The sequence below is a fragment of the Eulemur rufifrons genome, chromosome 25, assembly GCF_041146395.1.
Source record: "Eulemur rufifrons isolate Redbay chromosome 25, OSU_ERuf_1, whole genome shotgun sequence".
Classification (NCBI taxonomy): domain Eukaryota; kingdom Metazoa; phylum Chordata; class Mammalia; order Primates; family Lemuridae; genus Eulemur; species Eulemur rufifrons.
This window is the reverse complement of record NC_091007.1, coordinates 5,492,372-5,511,652: the sequence shown is the minus strand read 5'-3', so window position 1 is coordinate 5,511,652 and position 19,281 is coordinate 5,492,372. Positions and strand designations below refer to the sequence as shown.

The window sequence follows — 19,281 nt, the reverse complement described above, 5'->3', positions numbered from 1 at the left end:
AAAGTCAGACTTCAGTAGAACACTAGGTAGTATACTTACTAGTTTTGTGATCTTGAGTAAATTATTTGATCTGTCAGTGACTCAATTTCTATGAAATGGAGATTATAGTGATCAAAATTACAAATGTAAAGTAGCAAATAATCAAAATGCTCTCCTCCTCTTTTTTGATCACTGTATTTACAAGATTTTCTCTTAACATTTGATGAAAGACAAAGGTTGACCTCATTTAAGATGAGAAGGATTTATTTATCAACAGAGAAGTAAAGCTTTCAAACTACCCTTTATAAATTAAGAAAGGGTTGCAAGGTGAGAACTGTGGTAGGGGCCTAAACTCTGCAAAGGCCCAGGCATAGTTAAAAATAAAAATAATGATAATAACTAGCCATTGTCCCCTAATTTGCTTTCCTATAATTGCTATTCAGGAGTCATGTAGCTGATGGTCATAAAGATTCTTAACTTTCTGCACAGATAACATCACCCTAGTGAAACCTAAGGCTAGTTTTGAGTTATCTTCCAAGGCCTCATTCTAGTGGGTCAGTTGTTCTACTCAGACCAGGGATGCATACTGAGGAACTGACTCAGTACAAGAAGACAATCTCTATACTCCTGATTCCCCCCCCCCCCACAACCCAGACAATGGGCAGACCCAACTGCCTACACCCCTTTGCTGGCCAAACTATCTTAAAAAACCCTTCCTCCCAAATTCTCAGGTAGATTGATTCGAGAAATTCCTCCCGTCTCCTTACTTTGTGCTCTGCAATATTAAACTCTGCTGCAACCCAGCTGTCTCAGGATATTGGCTCTTCTCTGTGCATCGGGCAATACAACCTGGTTGGGCTGTAACAGTTTCTTAGAGTAGACAAAATGAGAAAAGGAAACCACAAAGAGAAAGAATTGTGGGTGGTTATCACCAGTATAGTGTTTGGGGACAGTTCTCTCATAATTGTCTATCAATGGTGCAGAATAGCAGTATTCATTTTTGTCTCTTTTACTAACCATTAAATTATTGACCTATTGGTAGTGTTCTGGGAAAAAAAAAAATTTACACACAGGAAACATCAACACTCATTATGGGATGGTAATCTGCCTGCTAAGAATAAATGGGGAGTCAAATAGTAAATGACGGGCAAACGGGCAAAGGCTGAATAAAAGGGAACTGAGACTTGCCTCAAGTAGGCCAGATGCACACTTTCAGCCATTTAGTGCAGATAAACTGACAGCCATTTTAAAAAGTCGACTTGGGTTCACATTTGGAAGAAATGACCAGATTAGGCTTTTTCTTTTTTAACAGGTGATTTCATTCGCTAATTCAGGGAGGTTATTCCATTGTAATTTTAAAATTTCCTTGCTAGAACCGGATACTTTGTAAGAACCCTACGGGGAAAAGCCTTGATTCTTCTTCACTATGGGATGTCACGTGGAACACCTAAAACTTTTGGAAATTACCCCATGGGGCTTTCACAGTCTTCTTGGCACTCTTAAATCTGGACCCATTCCTAACCAACATCTACCTTTCAAACCAGCTATATTCTTTAGTTTCTCCAGTTTTTAATTTCCTAAATCTTGAGCCTCTCCCTTCGAATTAGTCCAATCAAACTTTCCCTTGCTAGACCTCTTTACATTCGTACCACGAAACGCCCCTGAGAATCACGTGGCCAAACTTGTCCTTAATGGCGCTCCGTAATTCTCCTACTATTCCACCACCTTTCCTCGCCTCATGTTAGCTCCGCCCCGCCCCATTCTCGCTCCCCCCCCCGAAGCGTCTGCGCCTGCGCACCTCCGATTCAGGCGCTTTCCCTTTCCTGGCGACCAATCCACTTCCTGCCTCCGGTCCTCGGAACACTCCTCTCCTCGGCTAGGGCCCTTGGCTGGAGGTGCTGATAGTGGCTGCCCTAATCACTGCCTGTGTGAAAAATTCGCCTCTCTCATCGAGTGGGGAATTTGGACAAGCCAGTAGGTGGCCGGCAGTTATCTCAGCCTTTGCTTTGTATCAGCAACCCTAGAGCCAAGCTGGGGGCATCGGCGTGCCGGGGGGAAGGACGACCCGGACTGTTTTTATTCGGGCAGTAGCGCGGACAGTTTCTTCCTTTCCACCTCCCTCCGCCCCGCCCCCACTCGCAGCCCGGCCGCGCTGGTGAGTGGCGGGCGGGAGGGCCGGCGGGCGGAGGGAGGAGGGGGAGCTGAGGGAAGGCGGGCCCTCGGCTGCGAGATAGGTGGGGGGAGGGGAGGGGAGAGCCCGAGCGCTGGAGTTGGTGCTGGGAAACCCGGGGCTAATGTTGACAACAGGCTTCAGGTGAGTCCCGGGGATCCTCCTTCCCCTCCGCTCCAACGATCGGGAGGAAGCGGGGCTGGGGGGTACCGGCCTGGACTCCTACTCCCTGGGGAACCCAAGAGGCGACTCCGCACCCCAGCTCTCCGCGGGCGGCGAGCAGTGGAGGGACCGCGAGTCCGGCGTCGTTCTCCTCAGACCCTCTCCTGAGGCTCCCATCAACGCGGGAACCCCCGGGCCGGGGCAGACGTGAGGGGCGGTAGAGGAGGTGCCTGCCCCACATCCCTGGGCCGGGCCTCGGGGCTGGAGGCGGGGAGCCTGCCGTGGAGGGGTGAAGGTGTTTGGGGGCGTGGAGTAGAGCGAGGGGAGGTTGGGGAAAGCTCCTCGGGAGCGGGGAGGGAAGCGAGGGCGAGGAAGTGGGGAGGGCGCGTGTGTGGGAGGATGTGGAGTAGGGAGACGAGCCGGAGAGTCTTCGGTGCTGAGGGAGCGTGGGGCGAGAAGTTAGGGTTGGGGCAAGGAGGGTCCGCGAAGGTGACCGTGGCTACCCGTAGGAAGGGGAGTTGTGGCGGGGAAGCGTGGTAGGTGCAGGACTGTGGAGCCAGAGCAGGGCTTTGTGGGAGATGTGTGTGTCGGGGAGCAGGTCTTGGGTGTATCTGGGGACGGTGGGCATGGGCTGTTTGGTTTACTTCCTTCTAATCACGTAGGCTGGTGGATTCTTCACTTCGCCTTCACCTCCGTGCTCCGGGTACTCTCTGGCTAGTGCTGTTGAACTAAGGAGGTGATCACAGGCTATTTGGTTGGCAGAACAGAGCCAGCTTGCAGGCTTGGGGGTACACACTGGAGTGGCCGGATCTTCAGCTCTCTTGCTCTTGTAGGACTTACCCGAAGTGATGCATCAGACCAAAGTAAAACTCTCACTGACTCGTCTCATTTATCATAGTTTTTAGGTGTTCGTAGAAATCGTACGACTCATCATTGCTAAACTCTGGTGAGATTTCTAAAAATTTTGAATGAGTCCTTACTACTAAAGATGTTCTTTTAAGAATAAAGTCAAAGATCGAGAGATAATGCCCCTGTGCAATGCTGCCTTTAGAACATCTTGAATGAGACAGAATGAAAAGGTAAAATAGCATTCTCTCACTCTGGAGTATTTTCAGAGCACTCTAGTTGTGATTTCATACACAGTCCATATGGTACTTCGCAAAGGAATATCTTTAAAACGGAAATACCCCCTTTCTCTGTCTTCTCTCCCCCAGTACACTCCATTGGTACCTGTTTTAATAGTAAAGTTGTTGTACTTTCTTTTGGAAGTTCAGAGTGTATTTAGGAAACCAAATAAAATATACAGCCCAAGTGCCAGGATACTATTTTGGGAGGTAGGAAGGTGGTTTTAAAGCGTGGTTTCTTTTTTAGGGCTGTCTGAATATAATTGTACTCAGTGAGACAATTTCTAAGAGCTAATCGTATTCCTGTGAAAAGATCACTGTTTTTTTATCTTGATTATCTTGAGATGGAATCTATTTGAAGTTCCAGTTGTTACTTGAAAAACTTTTGGAAACACTTTGAGTGAAAGATTTGGCTCTTAATTAAAGCTTGAATCTATTGAAATAAGAATTTTAGCATTTTATTAAATATAATTTAATGGTCAGTTTAATTTTTTCAAATTGACTTTTTTTTTTGAGACAGAGGTGCCATGGCGTCTGCCTAGCTCACAGCAACCTCAAACTCCTGGGCTCAAGCGATCTTCCTGCCTCAGCCTCCCGAGTAGCTTGGACTGCAGGCATGTGCCACCATGCCCGGCTAATTTTTTCTATATATTTTTGGTTGTCTGGCAAATTTCTTTCTATTTTTAGTAGAGATGGGGTCTCGCTCTTGCTCAGGCTGGGCTCGAACTCCTGACCTCGAGCCATCCTCCCGCCTCGGCCTCCCAGAGTGCTAGGATTACAAGTGGGAGCCACCACGCCTGGCCTGAATTGACTTAAATGTGTATCGAGCTGAATCATATCATTTGTAGATTTCATGTGGTTTTTTTTTTTTTTTTTTTTTCCTTAATCTTAGGGTCAGGGTATATAGTGGGAAAGCACATTGGGCAGTGAGTCTTGGTCCAGCTACTAAGCAAGTTGTGTCATTTGGGCAGGTCGTTCTGCTGCTTCCATCGCAGTGTAAAAATGAGGATTGGAGTAGATAAAACCTAATAGTCTTTCTCACTTTAAAAATTTTTCATCATATGATGAACTTTTCAGTGTTCTGTGTGAAAGAGAGTCAACATTTCTTAGATGTCTCCCTCATGCTAGCTAGTATGCTAGAAGTTTAAGAACTCTATGAGATAGGTAGCAGTGTATCCATTTTATTCATAAATAAACTCAGAGAAGTTAATTTCCCAACTTCCATAGCCAGCAGGCAGCAGAGTTGGGATGCAGTCTTAAAAATCTGTCTGACTTCAAAGCCCATGCATGTTGTTATCACAAGTTGCATTGCATTGCTGCCTCTGCATGAACCTTTAACTTTTGTCTTATTTTTGTTCACTGAAGTTTAGTTTCAGGTGTACTTGGGGTGTATACTTTGAAGTGATTCAAAGAAGATATCGGTATCAGGACTTAAGTGTCTTATTGAGGATCTTTTTTATCATTCTCTAGAGCAGGATCTAATTCGTGAGTGCCTCCTGTAGTTTATTTCATATAGTAGGTACTTAAAATTTATTGAATAAATGAAATATGGAGTCACAAAACTTTGGGACTCTGTTGAGTTAATAAATAGTGATCCTTTATGAATTTGTCAGACACTAAGTCCATTTCTTAATGTTTTAGAAGAAGTTAAGATTTAATTTTATTTTCACAAATGAGACATTAATTGTAAGTTCTGTTGCCCTTTTTTTATTGTCTGAGAACTATAGTTTCTTGTAATCCTGAAATGTCACTTGATGCTTCACATCAGAAAATAAGAAATCTATATAAAATATTTTTGTTGCACATAAAGATTAACGTCCCTAAGGGGAACCTGCGGCCTTAAGGCCACATATGGCCTTCTAAGAGGTCCCTAAGTATGGCATTTTGACTAATCCAAATTTTACTGAACAGATCCTTTCATTAAAAGGGGTGCAGCAGAGAAAGATGAAGCTTTTCTTGCCTCCTTTTGTGTTAAAAAAAAAAAAAAATAGTTTTGAAATCAGAAGGCTGTAGGTTCCCCATCCCTGCCAGAGTTTTATCTCTACACGTTTCAGCCAGAGTATAGTAAAAGTTAGAAACATTATGTAAAAACTGTTATACCATTATGAGGGATTCTTTCTACTCTTGAGATTCATAATTCTATGATTTGTCATAGTCAGTGTCTATGATCAAGTCTTCCATCTCACAATTTGGTACTCCCAGGATTCTTTAGTTAAGAGTATGGGTTCAGATTCCAGCTCTGTCACCAGCTGTGGAGGCCTTGGTCAAGTTACTTGGTCAAGTCTCAGTTTACTCTTTTATAAAATAGGAAAATGATACCCACCTCATAAAGATTTCAGTATTAAATGAGATAATGTGTATAAAATGTTTACTATGGTACCAATTAGTGGTAGCTATTAGTATTATCCTCTCTTTGAAAGTTTGCTTCTAGGGCATGATATTTTCCCATGATATATCCACATTAAAGGTGGATATTTAATCGAAAATGTATCAGAATTGGTAACTACACTTCAGATAATGTAAATACTAATACTTTCTTGGTGCATAAAGAAGTGGTTAAAGTATTTTTCCTATTTTAATGATGATGATTTTAATAAAACTAACAGCCTTTTTTTGTTCTGAGTTCACCAGTGGGGTTAACTAAAGCCTTTGAGTGTCATTGTCAAAATAAATGCATGGAGCACAGGAGTGGAGGGAAATAAGGGAGTCAAAGAGAAAAAATGGAAGGAAACAGTGGCTGAGAGGAGGTACAGACTATGGCATACACTTCTAAAAATTACTTAAAGTGTTCCTACTGGCCTAGATTGTCTTTCTGTGATAACATTTTATTAAATAGAGTATTGAAATAAATTCTTTGTGTATTTATAAAATGTTTATTACTGCAAATGTTTTGTTTGCAAACCTAGTTTAGCACTAGTTTTTAGTGCTGTAATTTAAAGCCTATCCATATTTGAAAGTATTTAAGAATACTGTGTATATCCTTAGCTTTTAATAAAAAACTAGGAAGTTTAAGTAATTCTCTACTTCTAAAATAGAATTTTGATTTTCTTGTGTACAACACTCAGATAATGTAGAAGTTAAAATGGATGCACTGTCCATAAAAGAAACTATATTAGAAAACTAGTTTGTTCTGAGTAGAGAAATAAATTTTTAGAAAAGAAAAATCCAGAATTTCACTGGCAAATACAGTTTTTTGTTCCAGAGTTTATTTTCAGTTAATTATATTGAGCCTATTCTATAGACCAGTGCTATCCAGTAGAACTTCTTGTGACGGTGGAAATATTCTGTATCTGCACTGCCTTATATGATAGCCACTAGTCACCCACTAGTCGCTTGTGGAATTGAGCTCTTGAAATATGGATAGTGATGAAGAACGGAATTTCAAATTTTATTTAATTTCAGTTAATTTACGTTTAAGTAGCCACATGTGAATTGTGCAGTGGTTTTCAACTGGTGGTGATTTTGTCCCCAGGGGGACATTTAGCAATGTCTAGAGTCATATTTGGTTGTCAAAACTGGGGAGGAACTACTTGCATCTACTACATAGAAGGCAAGGACATTGCTAAACTTCCTACAGTACACAGGATAGCCCCCTCCCCCTAAAACAAAGAATTATTTTGCCCAAAATACCAGTAGTGCTGAAGTTTAGAAACCCTGAGCTGATAGGTATTGTATTGGCGGATATAGCACAGAATGTACAGATTTTATGATCATTTTTATTTATAAATTAAATTTTGACTAATACTCATGAAGAGATTAAAGGTCTAGTTAACAGGTTTTGTATGTGAAAGTTTGATACTAAGATTAGTGCAGTGAAGTTTGAGAGTCCTCTGTTGTCTTGCTTTGCCTGTGACTTAAGGCAAGAGCTTGCTCGTGCTCCCCTTCTCCAGCTGAAATACTTATATCAAGTATTGTGTGAAATAGTGAACCAACATCTCTTCATGACTGTACAGTGCTGGGGTTAAAACCGATTCAAAATGTTCTCAGATACATACTGATGTATTTATAATTAAATGATATTTTGGAGTTGATAATACAGGGTGTCTCAAAAGTCTCCATACAAAGAAAAATTTTGTAATGAATATTATGTAAATAAAGGTACGTTTAGCTACAATTTCCCATTTTCCCTATGTATGGCGACCTTTGGGATACCCTGTAGTTGAATATGGGTGATGAATACATGGAGGTTCCTTATACTGTGCTCTCTACTTTTGTTTGTTTGAATTTTTCGTTCATATAAAGTAAAAAAACAAAACAGTATTAGTTAGTCATAGGCATAAGTAATAATGGTAGGATGTGGAATGTGACTATTAAATTATTTTAACAAGGAAATAGTATTTATTTTGTGTGCCTTTATTTGCTCTCTCACAATTGCCAAGTTGCATTAATATGTTCTGTTTGAAAAATAGTGTCACATCACTAAAAAAAAGTCATTGCATTTACAGTACTGACATTCTTTCACTCTTACAGATTGTCCTGGGTCACATAATGCCAGCTGAGCGTAAAAAGCCAGCAAGTATGGAAGAAAAAGACTCTTTACTAAACAACAAGGAAAAAGACTGCGGTGAAAGGCGGCCAGTGAGCAGCAAGGAGAAGCCAAAAGACGATCTCAAACTCACTGCCAAAAAGGAGGTCAGCAAGGCCCCTGAAGACAAGAAGAAGAGACTGGACGATGATAAGAGAAAAAAGGAAGAGAAGGAGCGCAAGAAAAAAGAAGAAGAAAAGATGAAGGCAGAGGAAGAATCAAAGAAAAAAGAGGAGGAAGAAAAAAAGAAACATGAAGAGGAAGAGAGAAAGAAGCAGGAGGAGCAGGCAAAACGTCAGCAAGAAGAAGAAGCCGCTCAGATGAAGTAAGACAGTTTTATTGTAATTGTTGCTGTGAAGGAATGGGAAGATGGGTATATTTTAGAAAAAATGATTATTTGAAATCAAACTTCCTGGGTGCAGCTTTTTGAGAGTTGGGAGTAACTTACTTGTTCTGTTAGTTTTACTGACTAGAGTCACGCTTAAGGTGCTTTAATTATTTAAATTAAATAACCAGATTTTTTTTTTTTTTTTTTAAAGACAGAGTCTCTCTATTTTGCCCAGGCTGGGTACAAACTTAAAGCAATCCTCCTTCCTCAGCCTCCTAAGTATTTGGGATTGCAGGTGTACACTACTGCACCATGCTTGTTTTTTGGTTTTATTTATTTATTTATTTTTGAGACAGGGTCTTGGTTTGTTGCCTGGGCTGGAGTGCAGTGGTGCGATCATAGCTCACTGCAACCTCATACTCCTGGGCTCAGGCAATCCTTCTGGCTTAGCCTCTCGAGTTGCTAGTACTACGTGCGAGTGCCCTCATGCCTGGCAGATATTTTGATTTTTTGTAGAGACAGGTCTCCCTGTATTTCCCAGGCTAAACTTGAACTCCTAGCCTCAAGTTATCCTCCCACCTGGACCTCCTAAAGTGCTGAGATTAGAGTCATGAGCCACTGAGCCAGCCTTGTTTTTGTTTTTTAAAAACTTTTTTTTTTTTTTTTTGATGAGACTGGCAGGGACTAAAAATTGTTTTTTTCATGGTATGATAATATTCCATTTTTTTAAGTTGAAAATCTTTAGTTTTTAGTGACTGCTATTTGTTGAGTTCTTATTACGTATCAGGTTCTGTACATAGTATATTAGCATATATCCCTAAGACAGGACTGATGAAATAAATTTATGGTCCTGATCTTAAGAGATTAATAAAATAAAGCTAAAGAGGTTAAGGGCACAGTAAATAGTGGAGCTACTGGTCTGACTTTAAAACCTGTGTTCTTAAGCACAATTCCACAGTACCTCCTATTCTTATCTTTGTTTATTTTTCTAACTTTTTTTTTCCAGTCCCCGTAGTGACCATCAAAAATTGCCAGTGCTGACTATATTACAAGTCATCATGGCGGGATATTGGGAAAAGTTTTCAATTAGCAATATTCACACCTCGGATAAACCTCGTTGGCTATGATACTGCCACTGTGCAAAACTAATTATCTTTATTTAAATCTATTTTTAATTTTGTAAATCTATGCAGGTAAATAATAAACTGGTAAAAACAAGGTAGTCCTCATAGGAAGAACACCAATGATATAGCAAAAATTACTGTTGAATAGCATGAGTACTTCATTCAAATATATAATTTTTATTTTTATTTTATTTTATTTTTTTTATTTTATTTATTTATTTTTTTTGAGACAGAGTCTCACTCTGTTGCCCAGGCTAGAGTGAGTGCCGTGGCGTCAGCCTAGCTCACAGCAACCTCAAACTCCTGGGCTCAAGCGATCCTCCTGTCTCAGCCTCCCGAGTAGCTGGGACTACAGGCATGCACCACCATGCCCGGCTAATTTTTTCTCTATATATTTTTAGCTGTCCATATAATTTCTTTCTATTTTTAGTAGAGATGGGGTCTCGCTCTTGCTCAGGCTGGTCTCGAACTCCTGAGCTCAAACGATCCGCCCACCTCGGCCTCCCAGAGTGCTAGGATTACAGGCGTGAGCCACCGCGCCCGGCCTTATTTTTTTTTTTATTATTATTTTTTTTTTTTTGAGACAGAGTCTCACTTTGTTGCCCAGGCTAGAGTGAGTGCCATGGCGTCAGCCTACCTCACAGCAACCTCAAACTCCTGGGCTCAAGTGATCCTCCTGTCTCAGCCTCCCGAGTAGCTGGGACTACAGGCACGCACCACCATGCCCGGCTAATTTTTTCTATATATATTTTAGTTGTCCATATAATTTCTTTCTATTTTTAATAGAGACGGGGTCTCGCTCTTGCTCAGGCTGGTCTCGAACTCCTGACCTTGAGCAATCCACCCGCCTCGGCCTCCCAGAGTGCTAGGATTACAGGTGTGAGCCACCGCGCCCGGCCCAAATATATAATTTTTAAAAGCTGTTTTCAAACATGACTTTCTATCAATTCCGAACCACTACCTTTCTCACTAGAGTTCTTCTTAAGACCTCTACTTTTAATGACGAACTGGAGCTTAGGTCTGGAAGGCAGTAGTAGTGGCCAGTTTTGGAATCCTCAGAACTGTGATTCTTGAGAGTTTCCTGTTTGTTTATTTTACTTTTTTAAAGCAAATTTTAATCATATTTCTGCAGTCATTTCTAGTGGTAAAAAGGTACTAAAAAAAAGAAGGAATAAGAAAAAGAAAAGTTAAAAAAATGTTAATCATAAAGATATTCAATTTCATAGTAACTTTGCTTTGTCTCTCCTCCCATCAGAAGAGCTTAATTAAAAAACAAAATCCTGGCCGGGCGCGGTGGCTCACGCCTGTAATCCTAGCACTCTGGGAGGCCGAGGCGGGTGGATCGCTCAAGGTCAGGAGTTCGAGACCAGCCTGAGCAAGAGCGAGACCCCGTCTCTACTAAAAATAGAAAGAAATTATATGGACAACTAAAAATATATATATAGAAAAATTAGCCGGGCATAGTGGCGCATGCCTGTAGTCCCAGCTACTCGGGAGGCTGAGGCAGGAGGATCGCTTGAGCCCAGGAGTTTGAGGTTGCTGTGAGCTAGGCTGACGCCACGGCACTCACTCTAGCCTGGGCAACAAAGTGAGATTCTGTCTCAAAAAAAAAAAAAAAAAAAAAAAATCCTAACTTTTTATTAGGAAAATTTCCAACATAATCAAAAATAGAATGGTATAATGAACCAGCCCCCTCATCCACCCAGGATCAATGATTACCTACTTTTTACACTTGGAGTATTTATTTATTTTTTAAGAGAAAGGGTCTTGCTCTGTTGCCCAAGCTCTGGAGGTACAGTGCCTGATCATAGCTCACTGCACTTAAACTCCTGGCTCAAGCGATTCTCTTGCCTCAGCCTCTTGCATGACTAGGGACTACAGGTGCATGCCACCATGCCCGGCTAGTTTGTCCCTTGAAGTATTTTAAAGTATCATAGTATTTTACCCATAAAGACTTTGTTATGTATCTTAAAGTGTTTTCAATACAGGTGAAAATTGAGTTATTTAATGGACGTACATGCTTTCTTAAAGTGTACTCTCACTGCTAATCCTGTGTTTATGTGTGGCTGGGAGACTTACGAGAGATGCTTAAATGTCCAAACGATGGAGACAACTTCTCTATGAACATATTTTAGCTTTTAGTGGAAAAATCATAGAATTATACAGTAACTCAGGGATGATTGTCTTAGAAAGATGAAGATCTACTTTTTTAGAGATTTATATATTAAAGTTACCTATTCTCAGAAGCCTCGAAGTGATACATCGTTTGTCTGCCCTCCACCCCCTGACCAAATTATTTTATTACTTTTGCAATTTAAACTTGTTCCTTCTTTTTAGTGGAAAAATAGGTATATCTATTTTAGCTATTCTTTGGAAGATAAAATGGGTTTGTTAGCTTTTTATTACAGAGTTTTTTTCTGATAGCTCTCTTCTGGTTCTTTTCCAGATTTTCTAAATCACACTTGAATTTTTAAGAGCCCAAACCTAGCAAGGTATTTTATTAAAGGTTTGGTTAATGCTGAGTGTGGAAAAATGTTATCTAACAATTCAAAACATTTCTTTTTTTTTTTTTTTTGGGATCTCAGCAGGAATCAAAACATTTCTAATGCATTCTTTTATAATGCTTATTCTTTAACTAAAGTATTCTTTTTGGACAATATTTTTCCTATTTGCTCATTGCTTTTATTTGTTTTACATTTTATATCCTTCACAAGCATATTATTTTAAATTTTTTGTATTAAGCATCATGTTTCGTTTGTTTAGCTTGCCAGTTGGCTGAGTGAGTTTTAATTTTAAGCTGGTTTTTCAAAATCCTCTGCTCTACCACATTGGTATTGTCAGTATACAGTACTGGGATCTTTTAAGTCATTAATAAAATGTCTTTTCTTGGCCGGGTATGGTGGCTCCCGCCTATAATCCTAGTACTCTGGGAGGTGGAGGTCGGAGGATTGCTCGAGGTCAGGAGTTCAAGACCAGCCTGAGCAAGAGCGAGACCCCTGTCTCTACTAAAAATAGAAAGAAGTTTGCTGGACAACTAAAAATATATAGAAAAAATTAGCCGGGCATGGTGGTACATGCCTGTAGTCTCAGCCTGTAGTTCCAGCTACTCCAGAGGCTGAGGCAGGAGGATTACTTTAGCCCAGGAGTTTGAGGTTGCTATGAGCTAGGCTGACACCACCGCACTCTAGCCCAGGTGATAGAGCGAGTAAGACCCTGTCTCAAACAAAAGAAAAGATGTCTTTTCTTGTTTTTTGAGAGAGGATCTTGCTCTGTTGCCTGGGCTCGAGTGCAGTGGCATCATCATAGTTCACTGCAACCCCAAACTGCTGGGCTCAGAAGATCCTTCTGCCTCAGCCTCCCAAGTAGCTGGGACTACAGGCATGTGCCACTATGACTGGCTACATTTTTTCTTCTTTGTAGAGAGGAGATCTTGCTGTGGCCAAGGTTGGTCTCAAACTCCTGGCCTCAAGCGATCCTCTCTCCTCAGCCTCCCAAAGTGCTAGGATTACGGGCGTGAGCCACCACACCTGGCCAATAAAATGTCCTGAAGTGTAGGGAAAGGGCCTTCTGCATCTTTTGTTCCTTGTGGATTCTGATACTTAGATGATTATATTTTCTCCGGCATTTACTCTTCTGGTATTTGTCAGTGATGCTTCAAAATATATAGAGTATTTATTTGTTTGTTTGTTTCTTATACAGAGAGAAAGAAGAATCTGTTCAGCTTCATCAGGAAGCTTGGGAACGACATCAGTTAAGAAAGGAACTTCGTAGCAAAAACCAAAATGCTCCAGACAACCGACCAGAGGAAAATTTCTTTAGCCGCCTGGACTCAAGTTTGAAGAAAAATACCGCTTTTGTTAAGAAACTAAAAACTATTACAGAACAGCAGAGAGACTCCTTGTCCCATGATTTTAATGGCCTAAATTTAAGCAAATACATTGCAGAAGCTGTAGCTTCTATTGTAGAAGCGAAGCTGAAAATCTCTGACGTGAACTGTGCGGTGCACCTGTGCTCTCTCTTTCACCAGCGCTATGCTGACTTTGCCCCATCGCTTCTTCAGGTCTGGAAAAAACATTTTGAAGCAAGGAAAGAGGAGAAAACGCCTAACATTACCAAGTTAAGAACTGATTTGCGTTTCATCGCAGAATTGACAATAGTTGGGATTTTCACTGACAAGGAAGGTCTTTCCTTAATCTATGAACAGCTAAAAAATATTATTAATGCTGATCGGGAATCCCACACTCACGTTTCTGTGGTGATTAGTTTCTGTCGACATTGTGGAGATGATATTGCTGGACTTGTACCAAGGAAAGTAAAGAGTGCTGCCGAGAAGTTTAATTTGAGTTTTCCTCCTAGTGAGATAATTAGTCCAGAGAAACAACAGCCTTTCCAGAATCTTTTAAAAGAGTACTTTACGTCTTTGACCAAACACCTGAAAAGGGACCACAGGGAGCTCCAGAATACTGAGAGACAAAACAGGTGATTTTCAAATGTTTCTCAGAATTGAGAATTTATTTTGGAGCTCATACTTAAAAATGTTTAAAGTCTTCATGCCACTGAAAGAACTTATGGAAAAGGGCTCCTTACAGGTGATTTCTTAACATTCCAGGAAAATTTCAAAGTGTAACAGTCTAAGTACTCATGTTTAAATGTGGGTCTGTAATAGATTTTGTGTCTGATTTTAAAAGAAATCTAGTGAGTAGGTGGTGACTTATGCTTTGTGGATGTGTTTTCTTCCTGTGATTTTAAAAATTCCTTAATATTGAGGGGTAAATTTTCTTCTTCTGTCACGTTAATTTACCTGTTATTAATACTATTTTTTCTGTGTGTTTTGATGTTCCCTCTCTATAACAGGTTTGCTTTCATTGTTTTGTATTTTGTTATTAATGTCACTGTTGCTACTTGCTCTTTTTAAGAAAATGAGTCATTCATTATCAGTGATATTTCAGATCAGAATTTTGGGAAATAGTGTGCAAAACAAGCTGTGAAAAAATTCCTTAAATGCAGCTATAAAGTGCATTTACTGGTGCCTTCTTCCTGGGGGCATCTATTTAAATTTCTAAAGGAATAGCATAGTGAGCCTGTGATAATTGGTGAAAAGACCTGATTTAGGGGCCAATTTTGATTATTACAAAATACTGAAGACTGCTGGGTAGTATCTATACCTAGGAGGCAACAACAAGCTAGAAGTTGATGTAGTTTGTGGGTATTAGGTCAATTTTTTTTCCTTAAGAAATGGGGGTCTTTAGAGATGAGGGTCTTGCTGTGTTGTCCAGGCTGGTATCAAACTTGTGGCTTCAAGCAGTTCTCCCACATTGGCCTCCCAAAGTGCTAGGATTACAGACGTGAGCCACTGTGCCTGGCTAGATCATCTTTTATGGAAGGTGGATTGTGGGGAGGGATAAGGGGGTGCATAAAGGAGACGATAACAATAGCATTTGGTTGCATACTTCATAATGGTTTAAATTGCATGGTTGAGAATGTGAAATTGTTACTGATCAGAAATTTATATGGTAGATAGATACCCTTTTGTATTTTTGTAAGTTTGTAAGGGAGGACTGGTTTAAGTAGTTACCACTGGAAAATGGTTGACTTTCTCAGAAGACAGCAATAGTGTATGCCAGTAGTACATTTAGGACAGGGTCAAGGTAGAGACTGTGGGTGAAAGTCACTCAGAGGTGAGAATTTAAGATGGCAATGGTGTTATCAGTGATCCTTAAAAAGAAAAAGGATTGTCATCCTTGTTTTGTGCTTTTGATTCGCGGGCCTTGTTTTACATTTTGAAGACTCCTCAAAGTTTACGTCATCAATAGTGAGTTAGAAGGAATATGGGGGTCTTTTATTAATAATTCTCACATATTTAGGGCTTCTTAATTATGATTTATGTAGTGATTTGTCCATACATTCTACCTAATACACCACAACTGAGTTTCTAAGTATGTTAATCATTTATTAGGTGTTAGTGGCTACTTTAAGGGTATACATATGTATTTGCTTTTGATTGGACTTACAGAATTGTAGAAAGAAATTGCACAATGTTTTAATCCAATCATTACCTTTCCAATGCAGGAATCCATTTTACAGGTTAACATGTAAGATTATTCTTCCTCTGAATACCTCTAAAAGGAGCTCATTGCTCTTTGAAAGCCATTCCAATGTTGGACACACCTGTTTGCTAGGAATTCTTTGTCAAGCTGAAATTTAACTCTCCTTATAAAATGATTCCCTTTGATTTAGTTCTTTTTTTCTGGTATGAATGGAATAAAGCTACTCAAAGAGGAGAGGGTCTATGAACTGTTTACATGTTCACAATGAATTAAGTACAGACACTGGGAGTAAGCATTTAGAAATTTTTATGGCAATTTTCCATTGTCATGATATTCTTTTTTTTTTTTTTTTTTTTTTTTTGAGACAGAGTCTCACTTTGTTGCCCAGGCTAGAGTGAGTGCCGTGGCATCAGCCTAGCTCACAGCAACCTCAAACTCCTGAGCTCAAGGGATCCTGCTGTCTCAGCCTCCCGAGTAGTTGGGACTACAGGCATGCACCACCATGCCCGGCTAATTTTTTCTATATATATATTTAGCTGTCCATATAATTTCTTTCTATTTTTAGTAGAGATGGGGTCTCGCTCTTGCTCAGGCTGGTCTCGAACTCCTGAGCTCAAACGATCCGCCCACCTCGGCCTCCCAGAGTGCTAGGATTACAGGCGTGAGCCACCGCGCCCGGCCATGATATTCTTAATGTATTTTATGAAAGCATCTGCAATGGTCGAGGAAAAAAGTTGGCCCTTTACTACAGATAGTTTGAGAAACACTAGTACAGGACACATGCTCTCTTGCTCACATGATAGTGTCTCAGATATTTGTATTCTGCTACGATGTTTCCCTTTCCTCTTCTCCAGGCTCTTCCATTTTGCTCCGCTGGTTTCCAGACACTTCACTCTCCTTAGGACTTTTGTTTTGGATGCATTTTTTTCTTTTTACAGGCACTTGGAGATAGGATTTCCTTTTTTTTTTTTCCCCCCCATTGAAGGCACTTGATGCATTTTCTATCTGTGACCTAAAATTGCATTTAGCTTTATAGCTGCCTTGTCACTCTTTTGACTTTTTGTTAGGCTTTTTTACACTAAAGCCTGATTTCTCATGTGACCTGCTGCCAAACCAGTTCTTCACCTTGAACTAGTGAAATAACTTTTCACTTTTTTTTTTTTTTTTTGAGACAGAGTCTCACTCTGTTGCCCAGGCTAGAGTGAGTGCCGTGGCGTCAGCCTAGCTCACAGCAACCTCAAACTCCTGGGCTCAAGCGATCCTCCTGTCTCAGCCTCCCGAGTAGCTGGGACTACAGGCATGCACCACCATGCCCGGCTAATTTTTTCTCTATATATTTTTAGCTGTCCATATAATTTCTTTCTATTTTTAGTAGAGATGGGGTCTCGCTCTTGCTCAGGCTGGTCTCGAACTCCTGAGCTCAAACGATCCGCCCACCTCGGCCTCCCAGAGTGCTAGGATTACAGGCGTGAGCCACCGCGCCCGGCCGAAATAACTTTTTAACCCTAAATACATACCTGCTTATCTCTTTTAAGCTTTCTTTAGATGCTTTTGGTGTATTATGTAAGCCTAATGATAACTTTGACTATTGATGACATGTGTATTATTAATAGCATTTATCTGCTGGTCACATTCAGCTTGGATAAGCAGCTCTTCTGTTTGTTTATTATTGGTGTCATTGATGAAAGTTTTGAACAGGATGTGGTGTTGAGAATACAGCTTGGTAGCCTTTCCCCAGAAACTTTTATCCATTTTGATACAGAACCATTAACACGTGGTTATTAGAGAAGGTTACTTATGTAGTGTAAATTGATCTTAGCATTGTAGCACTTAGATGTGATAATTTGGGGGAATGTAAGAATCTCAATCACCATATAATTGATATACAGCTTAATAAATCACTCATGCCTTAGGGTAGCTTCAACCTGTGCTGCCTCTATAGTAAAGATGCAGATACATGGCTGAGCAAAAGAAGACATGGGGAATGAATTAGTGCAGAATCTCTACTTGGCCTAATAATGTTAGTCTCCTACCTTCCAAGAGGGTACATTACAGTGTACTGCTAAAAATGATCATTTGCCAAAAGTTTCTCCCTCCCAGTCATTATCCAATAGGTGTTTTTGAGGGTTTTCTACTGATACATCATAGGAATAAATCATGCGCAATATTTTTTGCCAGTGAGGTTTCTCTTAGGTGTGATAATGCTAGAAAACCAAGTTCCAAGCTAGCTGATATTTAAGACTCCTATATAGTTAAATTTCTGTAAGACTGCATTCAATATCTTTTAAGAGGTTAGATACACTGCATTATTTTCAGTCTAGGAATCCTAAATGCTCTCAGTCATTTTAAGGAACTTGGGAGACAGCACTATTAGAGATTGTGAAGTCTTGTCTATACTCATTAAAGTCTATACTTAAAAATTCAACCAATTTTTAAACCTAGACCAGTAAAATTGCTGGTGTTTTCTTAAAATGACATTGTAATGAATGAATGAAGGAGGTGATTGAATGAAACATTAAGTCCTCTGTTTTTTTCTTCTTTTTTTTTTTTTTTGTTGAGACAGAGTCTCACTTTGTTGCCCAGGCTAGAGTGAGTGCCGTGGCGTCAGCTTAGCTCACAGCAACCTCAAACTCCTGGGCTCAAGCGATCCTACTGCCTCAGCCTCCCGAGTAGCTGGGACTACAGGCATGCGCCACTATGCCCGGCTAATTTTTTCTATATAGATTTTTAGGTGTCCATATAATGTCTTTCTATTTTTAGTAGAGATGGGGTCTCGCTCAGGCTGGTCTCGAACTCCTGACCTTGAGCAATCCACCCGCCTCGGCCTCCCAGAGTGCTAGGATTACAGGCGTGAGCCACCGCGCCCGGCCTGTTTTTTTCTTGTTATCTGAGCCTATATCATGGTGGTTAGATAGCTAATGTTGTTTCTAAGCCTCTGGTGGGTTTGTAAGCAAGCAATACAGCTGACCCTGGGGTTGAGTGAATTCTAGTAAATTTGAGTCTGTAAACGTTTTATATTTAAAATAATGAAATATTTTATAACACGTTTTGGTTAAGTGATGGATCTGGGGCATTTATAATTAATATTTACATATTTTAAAATATCTAGTAGTATTTGCCAATTTGGAGTTAATAACTTTACCTTTTTGGTAAGTTTTGCCTTTATGTTAAGTGTTCTTACTGTCTACCTTAAAATGTTTGTACTTTGAAACATTACAGAGGTCTTATTACTTAGTATTTTTTTGGCATTTAATAAAACTTGGTTGAGGAAATGATTTGATTTTATTAGATATAACTTAATGTTAATTATGTAACAATTTGTTTCTTTCAGTATAGTGAAATAATGAATTTGGATATTAAGTAACAATTCTTATTTGAATAATCTTGAAGTGTCTTAATTCCTTTTTTCTCCCTAATTGATCTATGTGGTGGCAAGTTCTCTTTCAGCACCTGGTGAGTTAGTACCTTCGTGATTGCATGCTTAGTCCAACAGCAGTAAATGATTTGATTTAAAGTTTAGCAAAAAAAGTAAAATGCAGATTTTTTTCTCTCCCCATTATTAATAAAATCAGAGAAGTTTCTTTTATTAAAACAAATTAGTTAGGCATTAATGGACCAAAGTTGAAAATTTAAAAGTCAGCCTAAAATTAAATAGTGTTGCTTTTACTTTCACTTTCCTTCCAGGTGAGTTGTACCTTGCCCTACTGGTAGGTTGTTTGATCAATTGGTAGTATTTAAGCACCATTAATATGTTAATTTCCCTGTACTTTAGATTTAAGGAGGCTCTAAAGTTATAAGAGCTCTAAAATCATTACCTCCTAG

At 39.9% G+C, this 19,281-nt stretch overlaps 1 protein-coding gene and 1 non-coding gene across 3 annotated transcripts in view; one reads left to right on the top strand and one right to left on the bottom strand.

Annotated features, from left to right (window-relative positions):
• The first annotated feature begins 1,876 nt into the window (after window positions 1-1,876).
• The window catches only part of UPF2 (UPF2 regulator of nonsense mediated mRNA decay), a 95,955-nt gene continuing 78,550 nt past the window's right edge, over window positions 1,877-19,281 (top strand). Inside the window, exons 1-3 of one of the 2 annotated variants that reach the window (XM_069458979.1) lie at window positions 1,877-2,134; window positions 7,906-8,285; window positions 13,112-13,891. In XM_069458979.1, coding sequence (XP_069315080.1) covers window positions 7,924-8,285; window positions 13,112-13,891 — 1,142 coding nt within the window. In that variant the 5' untranslated portion in view covers window positions 1,877-2,134; window positions 7,906-7,923. Of the gene's footprint in view, window positions 2,135-2,238; window positions 2,294-7,905; window positions 8,286-13,111; window positions 13,892-19,281 lie in introns of those variants that run through there. The other variant, XM_069458978.1, reaches the window with a different exon arrangement.
• LOC138375425 (U4 spliceosomal RNA) lies at window positions 9,295-9,435 on the bottom strand. The gene has a single exon (XR_011231499.1). It is a non-coding gene; the product is annotated as a U4 spliceosomal RNA (small nuclear RNA).